At 39.2% G+C, this 14,701-nt stretch overlaps 1 protein-coding gene across 1 annotated transcript; it reads left to right on the plus strand.

Annotated features, from left to right (window-relative positions):
- Window positions 1-9,265: 9,265 nt before the first annotated feature.
- LOC117062096 (lithostathine-1-alpha) lies at window positions 9,266-12,327 on the plus strand. The gene is made up of 6 exons (XM_033175259.1): window positions 9,266-9,422; window positions 9,724-9,833; window positions 10,476-10,594; window positions 10,902-11,039; window positions 11,757-11,868; window positions 12,064-12,327. Exons 2-6 carry the CDS (start codon window positions 9,770-9,772, stop codon window positions 12,129-12,131), a joined length of 501 nt encoding a protein of 166 aa, XP_033031150.1. The 5' UTR covers window positions 9,266-9,422; window positions 9,724-9,769; the 3' UTR covers window positions 12,132-12,327.
- Window positions 12,328-14,701: the final 2,374 nt, after the last annotated feature.

Genomic DNA, 14,701 nt, shown 5'->3' on the forward strand with positions numbered 1-14,701 from the left:
AAGGAGGAATTGTTCTTTAGAACCCTCATGGCGGCCTGGTCACCACATAAAAGTCCCACCTTTTAACACTGTTCCTTTGGTAATTAAATTTCAACATGAACTTTGGAGAAGACATTCAAACTGCAACATTCTAGCAACCTAAAAATCATGTATTTCTCAGGTACAAAATATTTCATTTAATCCCAAAAGCCCCAAAAGTCTTAGCTCATTACAGTACCCGCTTAAAAGTCTAAGGTCCAGATTCTCATCTAAATATAATCAAAATCAGATATGTGTGAAACTCAAGTATGATTCATTCTGAGGCACATTCTTCTCCAGCTGTAAAATCAAGTAAGTTATGTACTTCCACAATATAGTGGTGGGACAGGCACAGGATGGACAGCCCCATTCCAAAAGGGAGAAACAGAACATAAAAAGAAATAATAAATCTGTAATGAGTTCAATTCCCACCAAAGCAAACAACATTAAATCTTGAGATTTGACTTTGGCACCAAGTCAAACCTTCTCTACACATTGAGGCGAGGTTTGGTCCCCCATGATTTTGCAGGGTGTATCCCGGGAAGTAGCTATCACAGGTTAGAGTATCTTGTATGCAGCCCTCAACAGGTGGCATCTCACACTGCTGGATCTACAGTTAGGGTTTTGAAGGAAACCCATCCCCCAAAGTTCTACTAGAAATTGCCCTACTGGACAAACTCTGTGGTGTCCCTGTCCTTGGGTCAATTATTTGAGCCCTGCACCTCTCTGAGGCATCTTTTGAAATCTATAATAGGCAAGCCTACAAAATTAGCCACCAGTGGGCACTGCCAAGATTTATATCCTGCACCTTCTGGAACAGTGGATGTAGCCACATGTGAGCTCCTTTAAACCATTTCTGAAATAATAAGGATTGCTACTCAGGAATGTAGGCATCAGAGACTTGAAGTAGCCCTGGGCATTGAGCATCAAGGTCTCAAGGGCTTCCAAGGTCCAGCTTTTAGTATAATTCTATCCCTAGATATTGGCATTCTGGACTTGTGATGGGAGAAGCAGCACCAGTAATCTTCAAGATGCCATTGGGCTCATTCTTCCATTGTCTTGATGAATAGTCTTGATGAAGAAGCAGCTGGCTTCTTCCATTCATACTAATCTCTTTATCAAATAGTTACTTGGCTGTATTTTTGGTTTTCTCTTGTTACCTTGCCTTTTCTTTCTTAAAAAAAAAAAAAAAGCAACCCTGTAATATTGATCTACATTTTGTTTATCATTTCACATAATTATATCTTCTTTTTTCATCAACTTTTATTTTAAGTTCCAGGGTACATGTGCAGAATATGCAGGTTTGTTACATAGGCAAACGTGTGCCATGGTGATTCAATGCACAGATCAACCCATCACCTAGGTATTAAGCTCAGCATCTGTAACCTTTAAGTTGCTTCTTTCTTCCTGAATTTTACTATGATTAGGTCAAAGAAGCCATGCAGCATCCTCAACAATTTGCTGCTGAGATATTTCTTTTAACAAATATCCTAGCTCATGGTTCTTAAAGTCTGCCTTCGCAAATTGCTGGGACACAAAGATAAGTCAGCCAAGTTCTTTACCAGTTTATATAAAGGATGGCCCTTCCTCCATTGTGCAATACCATGCTCCTCATTTCCATCAAAGACCTTATCAGAATTACTTCCAGTGTCTATGTTGCTAACAATATTCTGTTTACATTTACTTCGTAATCTTAGAGATGATTTAGGCGTGGCTGTTAGCTCTCCTTCTGAGCCCTCATCAGAAAAGCCCTCGACTCTCTGTTAATGGCAATATAGACTTTTGCTAGCCTCTTCTTTCAAACCGATACAGCCTGTGCTCATTGCCTAGTTCCAAAGCTGACACACATTTTTAGGTATTTGTTGTGGTAAGAATATCACTTCTGGTACCAATACCAATTTCTATCTTAGTCTTTTTTGTGCTGCTAGAACAAAATACCTGAGAGAGGGGAATTTATAATTGACAGAAATTTATTTTCTCACAGCTCTGGAAACTAAGTTCAATATCATGGTGCTTGCACTTGGCAATGGCTTTCTTACAGTGTTATCTCATAGTAAAAGGTTGAATGACAAAAAGGCAAAAGGAAATGAAAGGAGCCATCTTATAATGGCATTAATCCCACCTATGAGAACAGAAGCCTCATAGCTCCATTAATTCTTTAAGGTAACATTATTTAGTAGTATTGCAATAGCAGTTAAATTTCAACAAAAATTTTGGAGGGAACAGATATTATAACCTTCTTTGATTTTCTTACCTTTTTAATTCGTCTGAACCCCAGTTAATATTCATCTCAATTAACATAATGGTATTTTTAAAAGGGTTATCTGGCTTCCTCTTTTACATTTTCTCTAATTCCATAGCAAGACATCCATTATGAGTTCAGTTTAAATGTGTGGATTTACCATGTCTTTGAGGCAGGCCATTGTTCCTCTGAAGAAAGAATTTTTTCACGTGAGTGAAAATAAATTCTGAGCTCCCAAGCTCCACCTCTATTCTTAAATCTCAGATTTTAAGGCAGCTTATGTTTGTGCTAGTCTGTGGCTGATATCAATGTGTGTTTTAAAAGCCCAACGTTGTTTGGCAGAAGATGGCTCTGAACATGGCTATATGCTTAGCTTTTCATGTTTTAGGGTTCAGGGATCCATTACTCCTGCAAAAGATAATTCACTAAAGAAATTGAGGATCAGAGTCTTTGGAGCCTTCCCTAAACCAAATTTGGCCCTTCAGCCTATAGGCTTATAATGGACAATTGACAACAGTCCTTGACAGAGTGACTCCTCTTTGGAAGTCTCACAAAAATAAGTCAAACCCCAACGGCAACAAGTTAACTGGTCCAGAGACTGGGAAGTAGAGACAATGTATTCACAAAACTGAGTTTGACTTTGTGTGTCTGTGAAGTGTAAAAATGGAAGTCAGAGGAGGATATGGTATAACTCCAGCTTTCTTGTGGAGATGAGGTTGTGGATGGGAAACTTTTACGAAATAACCACAAAGTAAAATAACCGCTGGAGCCCGCAGGGAAAGGAGGGGCAAAGTGGTGGAAGGAATAGCAGACTGGAAAGTAGATTGGAGTTTCAGCATTTTATTTGATCACTATTGGACAGTGGTTCTCTTTAGAGAGGAGGGATCCCATTTTAGTGTCTGAACTAGACAATAGAATTCTCTAAATACCTGTGTCCTTATGAGAGGGAGTGGAACAATATGTGATCCCATCTACCAATAACTTTCCATTCTTACCAGTTGTGTCAAAATTTTAGAACTTTTGCAGGGTTCTCTGCGATAGAGCAGAGAAATAGAGAGCACAGACACTGGTGTCAGGTTCATTGGGTCTGAATGCTAGCTATGCCACATATTGTGGTTACTGTGTGGCCTTGGGCAAGTTAATCCACCTTTCTTTGAATAAGGCTTTTAAAAAATTTATTTATTTATTTATTTATTTATTTATTTACTAAGGTAACTGTCTTCTATGTAGGGTTTTTTTTTTTCTTGAGACAGAGTCTCGCTCTGTCACCAGGCTGGAGTGCAGTGGTGCTATCTCGGCTCACTGCAACCTCTGCCTCCCAGGCTCAAGCGATTCTCCTGCCTCAGTCTCCCAAGAAGCTGGGACTACAGGTGTGTGCCACCATATCCAGCTACTTTTTGAATTTTTAGTAGAGACAGGGTTTCACCATGTTGGCCAGGACAATCTGGATCTCTTGACCTCGTGATTCCCCAACCTTAGCCTCCCAATATGTAGGAATATTTTTTAAAAGTTAACATATTTTACACATGTAAAAATATTTCTCACAACATGAAAATTGTAATATACATGTTTGTGCAAATGGAATAATATAACAGAAATATTCTAAACTATTATATGAAAGGGTGTGTTTGAAGGTATTATGAAGGTACATAGAGAATTATAGTTTCAGCTTTAATCATCACTGTTATGTGCTTAGCAGAAAGCCAACAGTGTTAAGAGTGCCTTTGCTGAATGCATCGTCACCATCATCACTCTCTTCCTCCTCTTTCTCCTCAATGTATCTGACAACAGTTCTGAAGAGGCATTAGAGTTGATTTATTACTTTGAGAAAGTGAGGTGTAAGGTGTCATCCCCAGAAACCTTCAGCTTCTTCCATGGGAGTTTCTCTTTCCACAGGATCCTTTCAGGACACGACTAGTCAGTAGAGGAGGCCTCCGTGGTAAATGACGTTAGCATTCCACGAACTTCTGTCTCTCCCTTTCCCCACTGTCCCAAGCAGGATGGTCCTCATCTTGTCCTGCTGCTGCCCTTGTCCCTTGTCCCACAAATGGTCCTGCTCCAGACTCACACACTCACTGCCCCTCCTCCCAGAGTCCTCCCTTCACAACCATCATCACTATTCCTGGAAGCTCTCTGCTCCTTCCTGGGCTGCTCAGGGCCATGAGAACTGGGCATTTGGTTGCTGCTGACTTTGCAGCATCTTTGACTTGCACAGTTTGCCAAGTTGTTTGTGAAAGAGAACTTTATACGTGACCACTCCCGGGGTATGCCAAGAAGAGTTCCCCCGATGCCAGAATTCCCTTGTGTTGGAGCCATCTGTAAGGCCTCTGAGCTTCTACCCTTGCCCTCTGCTTGGAATTCAAATTCAAAGCTCTCTTTACAGTAGGAGGGATACACGGAAAAAATAGCTTCTGTTGTGGATTTGAGGAACTTACAACTTCTCTGGAAACTCTATACTCAAATAAATACATTAAATAACTGGGGGCTTGATAGAGTAGGTGTTTCTGACTGTTCAGTGATGTAAGATTTAGAGTAGGAAGATGTCCTGGATAATTTTATGTAATAGCTTTTTCTTTTCTTTTTCCTTTTTTCTTTTCAGTGTTTTAATTGGCCCATAATAATCGTACATATTTTTCAGGTTCACCATGATATTTCAATACATGTATACTAGGTGTAATAAACCAGCCAGGGTAATTAGCATATCTATCCCTTCAAATATGCATCATTTCTTTTGTTGGGAATATTCAAAACTCACTCATCTCGCTATTCAAAAATTTACACAAAATTGTTATAAATTATAGCTGCCCTGTAGTGCTATAGGACATTAGTATCCATTCCTCAGATGTGGCTGTACTTTTGTATTCCTTAACCAAGCTTTGGCTCTCTTCTCTGTCCCTTTCAGTGCCTTTAGTAACCACTATTTCACTCTCTACTGCTATGAGATCTAAATTGTTAGCTTCCACATATGAACCAGAACATGTAGCATTTGTCTTTCTGTGCCTGGTATTTTCCTGAATCTTTTTGTGTCTTTCCCTTCTCTGAACAAGTGCTGAGACATGAGAAAGGGTGAGTTGGGGCCCCTAAGTTTCTGTTCTTCCAAGGCTCCTCCAATATTTCAAGTTATTTGACCACATTGGTTTGTGACTTCAGGTCAGAATTGCTCATATGTATGCGAAGATGATAGCATACCATCTTGAATGGCTCCTCCTTTTTCAAACACAAACATACAGACACACACACACGTATCTGTGTTGTTAATATATGTTAAAAATAAATAAATAAATAAATTATGGGGTAGATATGGGTGCTTGATGTCTTATATTTATTCACATTTTAAGCTCTTCTTATGTTGTCCCTGGCCATGGCCATCATGAGTTTGTGGTTATTAAATCAGTCCTCGGAGGCCTAGATGGGTTGAACATGGAAATTACCTAATAAAAGAAACTCAGAAATGTAGTTGGAATAATAAAATGACCCTAAAGCAAAACTGCTTGTGTTGAATATAGTTCCAATAAATATTTGCCATTTGAATTGGTTTAGTTACTTAGCTCTTCTCTGACCCTCTGTCTCTTCATTTGTTAAATATGGCTCTTCATAGCACCCATATTATTAGGATGTCATGTGGATTAAGTAGGTTCCTCTTAGTCAGCATTTAGAATAGTCCCTGGCACAGAGAGCATGCAATGAAGGTTTGTGTTAAATGGCCAGACGCAGTGGCTCATGCCTCTATTCCTAGCACTTTGGGAGTCCGAAATGGGTGGATCACCTGAGGTTAGGAGGTCAAGACCAGCCCGGCCAACCTAGTGAAACCCTGTGTCTACAAAAAATACAAAAATTATCCAGGCATGGTGGCTTATGCTTGTAATCCCAGCTACTTGTAAGGCTGAGGCAGGAGAATCATTTGAGCCTGAGAGGCGGAGGTTGCAGTGAGCCAAGATGGCACCACTGTGCTATAGCCTGGATGAGAGAGTGAGGATCCGTCTCAAAAAAAAAAAAAAGTAAGAAAGAAAAAGGAAATTTGTGTTAAATAAAACAGAGGTTTCCTGTGAAGCAGAAAAGACTAAGTTATAAGTAAGTTTCTTTATGTCTGTAGAACACAGCAGACCAGGGAAAATCCCAAATGCATCTTGTATTTCTTGAGCTCCTTTCCTCTCCAGTCTAAGGCTTGCAGACAGGCTTCTATTCACATGCCTGCTAAGTATTTAAACAAGAGGAAAGTTATTTCTCAACAGTAAGTCTAAAATCTCTATTCCAAGCATCAAAAGCAGAAAATAGCTACTGGATGATGGCCAGTAGCACCATCTATCATCCACAGCCTTGAAACGTTCTAAGCCATATTGAGTCTTATCAAGAAATTGCCCCACTTGGGCACATATTAACCTTAACGTCCATGATACTTGTTTCTATCTCTGAGAAAACTAACATAAGGGATAGATAGGAAAGGCCTGAAATGAGCTTCTGGGAATCTTATAAAACTAGGTCAACGGTCCTTGAGGATCCTCAGAAAAATAAGGTAAATATTAAAGGGATTGAATGTATGGCTTTCCTGAAAAAGGAATTTCTTTGGGACCATGGCTGCTAGCAATTTATGTCCTAAATTTTATTGTCTTGCATGTGGAATTTGGCCAGTCACCTATGTAAGCAACAAGTGCAACTTCTCAATGGATTTACCACTACTGAGGACAATAAAGATTTTTATGGGCATACTCTGTCAATTGTTATTTATTTTGAATCTCTGTCTGTTTTATGTCTTCCTAGTTGTAACATCTGTCATTGTGTATTTTAGAGTACCGGATCTTTTACACCTGGACAGTCATTTCTTGTTTGAAGTTACGTTAAATTAAGAAAAAATCTCATATTTTAAAAATATTTATTATAAAGACATATGCATACATATGTTCATTGCAATATTGTTCACTAGAGCAAAGACATAGAATCCACCTACATGCCCATCAATGATAAACTGGATAAAGAAAATGTGGTACATATACACCATGGAATATTATGCAGCCATACAAAAGAATGAGATAATGTCCTTTTCAGTGATGTGAATGGAGCTGGAAGCCATTATCCTTAGCAAACTTACACAGGAACAGAAAACCAAATACTACATGTTCTCACTTATAAGTGGGAGCTAAGTGATGAGAACAATTGAACAAGTAGATGGGAACAACACACACTGGGACCTTTTGGAGAGTGGAACATGAGAGGAGGGAGAGGGTCAGCAAAAATAACTAAGGGTACTAGGCTTAATACCTGGGTGATGAAATACTCTGTACAACAAAGCCCCATTACACAAGTTTACCTCTGTAACAAACTTGCACGTGTACCACTTAACTTAAAATTAAAGTTGAGAAAAGAAAAGAAAATATTATGCCATGAAGTATTTTTATCTTAATTTTTAAAAATTAACTGCTTGTTTAATTTTCACCAGATAAATATGTCATGGTACCAAGTATACTGGACTCTTCCCTACTATTCCTTTGTTAATGGAAGAATATGTCTGAATCTCTTATTTAGAGAAAAACTAGGACTCATTATCTGGTTTTAATCATTTTAAAAGGCATAACTACTTTTTGTAAAAGCAGAAAAAAATTGGATTAATTTAACAAACACATAGGAACCAGACAGTGAGAATAAACAATATTAACATTTGTCATCTTTGTTTAATATCATTAGTTTTTGTTTTTGTTTTTATTTTTTGAGACAGTTTCTTGTTCTGTCACCCAGGCTGGAGTGCAGTGGCACAACCACAACTCACTGTAATCTCAACTTCCCAAGCTCAAACAATCCCCACCTCAGCCTCCTAAGTAGCTGAGACTACGGGCATGTGCCACCATATCTGGATATATATATGTATTCACACACATACACATACACATACACTTTTTTTGTAGAGATGGGGTCTCACTATGTTGCCCAGGCTGGTCTCAAATTCCTGGGCTCAAGTGATCCTCTCATCTCAGCCTCCCAAAGTGCTGGGATTACAGACTTGAACCACCACACCAGGCCCATCATTAGTTTTTATATAAAGGAGAAAACCTTAGACTTGTTAGGCAAATACTATGACAAATTGTAATATATATTCTTACATTTCAGATTTTTATTTTTTAAACTGTACGAGAATTGATTAATAAATAAAATTTAGTATTAATCTGTCTTTTAAAACCATATATGAAGTTTATCAAGTAGCTTATAACTTCTTGCAACTGAATTTTTGTATTCAATGTCATGGCTTTGATACTAATCCAAGTTGAAATATAGATATCTACTTTATTTGATTTAAATTGTTTAGTATTTTATTGTATTTTGTTAATCCATTTGTCCCAATTCATATACTTATCTCTTTTTCTGTGAGCATTCAGGTTAGTTTCTTCTTCCAAATTTTGCATTCCAATTGGCTTTTATTCCCTGAATTATAAATGACTATCCTATGATGATTCTGCTAAATATTCAATTTCACTACACAATCTTTGACTTCATACTAACAAACAGTTGACTTCACATGGACAATTTCAATGAAGCCTGACTTCATATCTAGTTCCTTTAAGCTTCCTTGGGCATCAGCTCTCTACAATTCTCACATTGAGAATATCTGTATTTTGCTAGCTCAAACCTTGCTGGACATGTTAAATGTTTAGAAATATAAATTTAACCTACCTCTTGAGATAGGTCTTGAGAGGTTTGTGAACCTAAAAAGACATGGAGGAACCACTTAATGCCACAAGCACATTGTTCTAAATTATTTGGAATCAGTTAATTCCTCCCCATCTCCTAGCCGTGCCTGACACCAAAGGGGAGCCTCTAAATTTACAGGGAGTAGAAGGAAATCTACTCTTCTCTGCTCCTCTCTGGGTTGTTAGGGGACATGGGAACCCTCAGTTGTTTTCTGCTGAGCAACAGCCAAGTCCACCTTGGACTTAGACAGCTTGCCAAGTTGTTTGCCGGAAGGAGACCTGATTTGTGAGCACTCCCAGGGTGTGCCAGGAAAAGGCTCCTGCTGGTGCCAGAAGCTCTTACTGTCAATGCCCTCCCTAGGCCCCCAAAACTCGCCCCTTGCCCTCACCCCTTTTGCTTAAATGACATGCTTCTTATCTCAGATCCCGATATAAAGCTCCTACAGCTACCTGGCCTGAGAAGCCAACTCAGACTCAGCCAACAGGTAAGTGGGCATTACAGGAGGAGGGCACCTCTAACATGCACTGTAAATCTAAAATCTTGGGGAAGATACAGCATGAGTTTCTGTCCAGGAGGTTTTAGCCATAATGAAACCTCAGTGGGATCCAAAGCTATTTTTCGGTTACTGAGTCTATAATCCTCAAACTCTCAAGAGAACCTTTTAAAGGTATGGGTGTCTCAGAGGACCTTTCTGGTCTCAGAAATTCTAAGAGGAGGTTTTAAGGAAGGTAATAGGTGCTTTGCTCTCCATCTCTCAGAACCCCTGTCTCCTTATTCTCCTATAGAGATTGTTGATTTGCCTCTTAAGCAAGAGATTCATTGCAGCTCAGCATGGCTCAGACGGGCTCATACTTCATGCTGATCTCCTGCCTGATGTTCCTGTCTCAGAGCCAAGGTAAGATCTTTTTTCCACCAACCAAGTCTAGCCCTGAAGACTTCACTCTATCCCCAAACATATGGGTCTACTTGAACAAAAAAAAAAAAAAAAAAAAAAGGGTCACCATTAGGGTTGTTTTGTGGTGTTTAGTGATCTTTATTGCTGATCTCTTCACATTTATATACATCCACACCTCATTAAGGAGTTTGAGCTAGAATTTAAAATGACCCCTTATAAGCTACTGCTGCAGTTGGGATGAGTTAATCTGATTAAATTTATATACATGATGGTGGATTTGGGGATGTCTGTGTGTAGAGAGTCACTAATGGGGTGTAGAACTGAGGAGAGCCTTGTGTTCAGGGAAACCAAGACAGGCTTGAGAAAGCAGAAGACTTAGTTCTTAAAGGCAGAAGAGCCTGAGCTCCAGACATAAAAGGGAAACTGGAGACGTGTTTCTTTAGCCAATTCATTCTGGGATTTTTTTGCCCTGATCAAATAAACCAAAGAGAGAAGATGTAGGATGCAGGAGCAAGAGTGAGCAGTCATTCCATAATAGACTAGATTATTCTGTTTCTATAAAGGAACCCCAGAAGCTCCTACCTCATCTTCAAGCCTTTTCCTTACCCCAAGAGCCTTCTTTAATTGTCTGTTCTTTTTCAGGCCATGAGGCCCAGACAGACTTGCCCCAGGCCCGGATCAGCTGCCCAGAAGGCACCAATGCCTATCTCTCCTACTGCTACTATTTTAATGAAGACCGTGAGACCTGGGTTGATGCAGATGTGAGTGAGGAGAGCAGTGTGGGAAGGGAAGCTCATGAAGGGAGGGGAAGCTGCCACTCTCCAGTGTATTCAGTGGCTGCAATGAGACGAGACTGAACCCCTCACTGTACTATCATCAGCCCCAAACTTTCCAGTCTACTTTATCCCATTATTCAGCACATTCCCAACACAAAGAACCTCGTGGTCAGTGACAGCATCATCAGCGACATTACTGTGCTGTCCTTTTTATGACCCATCTTCTTGGAGGACTCAGTATATCCCTCACACCCTCCTCCTCCACTGCGTGCTCCATTTTCTTCCCCAACAGCTCTACTGCCAGAACATGAATTCGGGCAACCTAGTGTCTGTGCTCACCCAGGCAGAGGGTGCCTTCGTGGCCTCACTGATTAAGGAGAGTGGCACTGATGACTTCAATGTCTGGACTGGCCTCTATGACCCCAAAAAGGTAGGCTGCAGCCTTCTTTATCTCCTAATGATCAGGTTTGAGAAGTAAGAAGGAGGTTCACGTTCTGGTCTCCTAAGTACCAGCTTTTGTCACTTTCCAGAACTCAAGCTGTTTACAGATCCTATAATGTCCTGTATAGCAAGGTGCACTGTAGGTGATTAGAGATATAAGTGGAAAGCTGAATTTCCTAAGTGTCCTGGTCATTCATAAATAACTTATTCTGTTTACAGTCAACAAAGCATCTATATGAACCAACTTCTTACCTATTTTATTACTGTCAGCGTCATAAGAGAGACTAGATTGCTGACTATACAGAAAAGGAGACTTGTGGTAAAGAATCTACTGCTGTACTACTGGCATTTGGGAACCTGGTAGTACACTAAATAATATAATATATCAAAAACTAATGGTCAGCCAATGCTATGTTGGATATGAGGGTCCTGGGCCACAAAGACAAAAAATTAGGAACTACTTTTTAAGTGAGCTACTTTGGGTCTCTATGTCAAATTCATAACACTTATTTCTTGGTGAAACATGATTAATGAGTTGGACATTTCAGGAAAGAAGTTTAGAGCAATAGCAAAGGAAAGGAAACAATATTTAGCAAGGTTTATTCTTCCCTTGTGTCTTAGTATGTTTCTGAGTGTGCACACAGGCCCAGTGATTCCATGAATTTTTGAGTGATCACTGCCTCTGTTCTGGCCCTTCCCCATCTAGAACCGCCGCTGGCACTGGAGCAGTGGGTCCCTGGTCTCCTACAAATCCTGGGACATTGGAGCCCCAAGCAGTGTTAATCCTGGCTACTGTGTGAGCCTGACCTCAAGCTCAGGTGAGAGAAAGAGAATCCATCCACCTGTTTCTGTTCTCTCCTGCTTAGCTCTAGGGATGGAACTGGGACTGGGATAGAGGAAAGGTGAACTCCTCATTAAGGAAATGGGTGTTTGGTTTTTGTCCTGAGTCCTAAAGCCAGGAGGGTCATACTCTTTCTGGTCTCCCAATTCTAACTCTTCTCATTGACTTATAGGATTCCGGAAATGGAAGGATGTGCCTTGTGAAGACAAGTTCTCCTTTGTCTGCAAGTTCAAAAACTAGAGGCTGCTGGAAAATACATGTCTAGAACTGATCCAGCAATTACTACGGAGTCAAAAATTAAACCGGACCATCTCTCCAACTCAACTCAACCTGGACACTCTCTTCTCTGCTGAGTTTGCCTTGTTAATCTTCAGTACTTTTACCTACCCCAGTCTCTGGAACCCTAAATAATAAAAATAAACATGTTTCCACTATTGTGCTGTCTTGCTGTGTCTGCTATTTCCACAGCTGATGCCTGGGTGGTTGAGATGAGAGTGATTACAACAAAGCTTGCTCTGGCCTATCCACTTTTAAAAAGTCCATCCACATACCATGCATATTGGAATTCAGTATTTATGAACATATGTGGCTTTGCTTATGACAATGCTAACAAGATGGAGATTGACCATAAATTCACATGCTGGCATATCTCAAAGATATTTTGCATTCAGTTCCAGACCACTGTAATAAGGGTAATATCACAGAAAAGCAAGTTACACATGTGGTTTTTTGTTTTTGTTTTTGTTGTTGTTGTTTGTTTTTTTGCTTCTCAATGTATAGAAATGTTTTCTTTACACTATACTGTAATCTATTATATGAGCAATAACATTATGTCTGAAAAAGAAATATACATACTTTAATGAAATAGTACTTTATTGCTAAAAAATGCTAACAATCATCTGAGCCTTCAGCAAGTAGCATTCTTTTGCTGGTGAATGGTCTTCCCTCAATGTTGATAGCTGCTGCCTGAGCAGCGCAGTGGTTGCTGAAGGTTAGAGTGGCTGTGGAAGCTTCTTAAAATAAGACTACAATGAAGTTGGCCACATTGATTTGATTCTTTCTTCATGAATGATTTCTCTATAGTATGTCATATTATTTGATAGCATTTTTCCCACAGTAGAACTTCTTTTAAATTGGAATCGGCCTCTCCAAACCCTGCTGCTTCTTTATCAACTAAATTTATATGTTGTTCTAAACCCTGTGTTGTCATTTTAACAATGTTCACAGCACCTTTGTCAAGAGTAGATTCCATATCAGGAAACCACTTTCTCTGCTCATCCATAAAAAGCTGCTCCTCATCCTTTCAAGTTTTATCATAAGATTGCAGCGATTCAGTCACCTCTTCATGCTGCATTTCTAATTTTAGTTCTCTTGATATTTCCACTACATTCACAGTTACTTCCTTCACAGAAATCTTGATCCTTTCAAAGTTATTCGTGAAGACTGGAATCAGCTTCTTCCGAACTCCTGTGAATAATGATATATTGACTTCCTCCCTTAAATCAAAAATGTTCTTAATAGCATCTAGAATAGTGTATTCTTTCCAGATGGTTTTCAATTTACTTTGCCCAGATCCATTGGAGGAATCACTATGTATGGCAACTATAGCCTTGTAACATGTATTTGTTAAATAATAAAAATTGAAAGGTGAAATTACTTTTTGATCCCTAGGCTGCAAAACAGATTTTATGTTAGAAGCAGGCATGGAAAAATCATAAATCTTCTTGCATAGATCTGTGTTCCTAGGCGACAAGGTGCATCATTAAGGTGCAATAATATTTTTGAAAAATCTTTTTTCCGATATACAGGTCTCAACAAGTAGAATTAAAATATTCAATAAACTATGCTATAAACAGATGCTCTCATCCAGGCTTTAGTGTCACTATCTTTATAATCTTAGCTAGATCCTCTGGATAACTTGCTAAAGCTTCTCCATCAATACTTGCTGCTTTACCTTGAGCTTTGATGTTATGGAGACAACTTCTGTCCTGCAACCTCATGAACCAGCCTCTGCTAGCTTCAGACTTTTCTTAGGCAGTTTCCTCAACTCTCTCAGCCTTCATAGAATGTTGCTGACTTTCTCCAAGTCAGCAATAAGGATGTGCTTTTAAAAATTATTTGTGTGTTCACTGGAATAACACTTTTAACTTTCTTCAAGAACTTTTCCTTTTTGTTCACAACTTGGCTGTTTGGGACAAGAGACCTCATTTTTAGCCTATCTCAGTTTTGAACATGCCTTCCTCACTAAGACCAATCATTTCTAGCTCTTAATTTAACTCAAATGATGGGCAATTCTTCCTTTCACTTGAAGAATTAGAGGCCATGGGAAAGTTATTAATTGGCCTAATTTCAATATAATTGTGTCTCTGGGAATAGGGAGGCCAGAGAAAAGGGAGAGAGCTGGGGAAGTGACCAGTGAGCAGTCAGAACACACACATTTATTGATTAAGTTCATAATTGTAATGTTTCATCAAAGCCCAAAATAGTGATAATAGTAACATCAAAGATCACTGATCACAGATCACCATAATGGATGTAATAATAATAGTAAAGTTTTAAACACCACAAAATTACCAAAATGTGACCCAAAGACTTGAGGTGAGTACATGATATTGGAGAACAGCACTGATAGACTTGTTCAATGTAGAGTTGTTACAAACCTTCCATTAAAACAAAAATCAAAGATACAGTATCTATCAAGCACAATAAACTGAGGTATGCTTGTATTCACATAAACCCAGTTCAAGTTCCAGAAGCGATTGTTGATGGTCTACAGATGGCTGGAGTATTTGATATTTATGAGATATTTG

This window comes from Trachypithecus francoisi, unplaced genomic scaffold (assembly GCF_009764315.1).
Source record: "Trachypithecus francoisi isolate TF-2019V2 unplaced genomic scaffold, Tfra_2.0 Lachesis_group17, whole genome shotgun sequence".
Lineage (NCBI taxonomy): Eukaryota > Metazoa > Chordata > Mammalia > Primates > Cercopithecidae > Trachypithecus > Trachypithecus francoisi.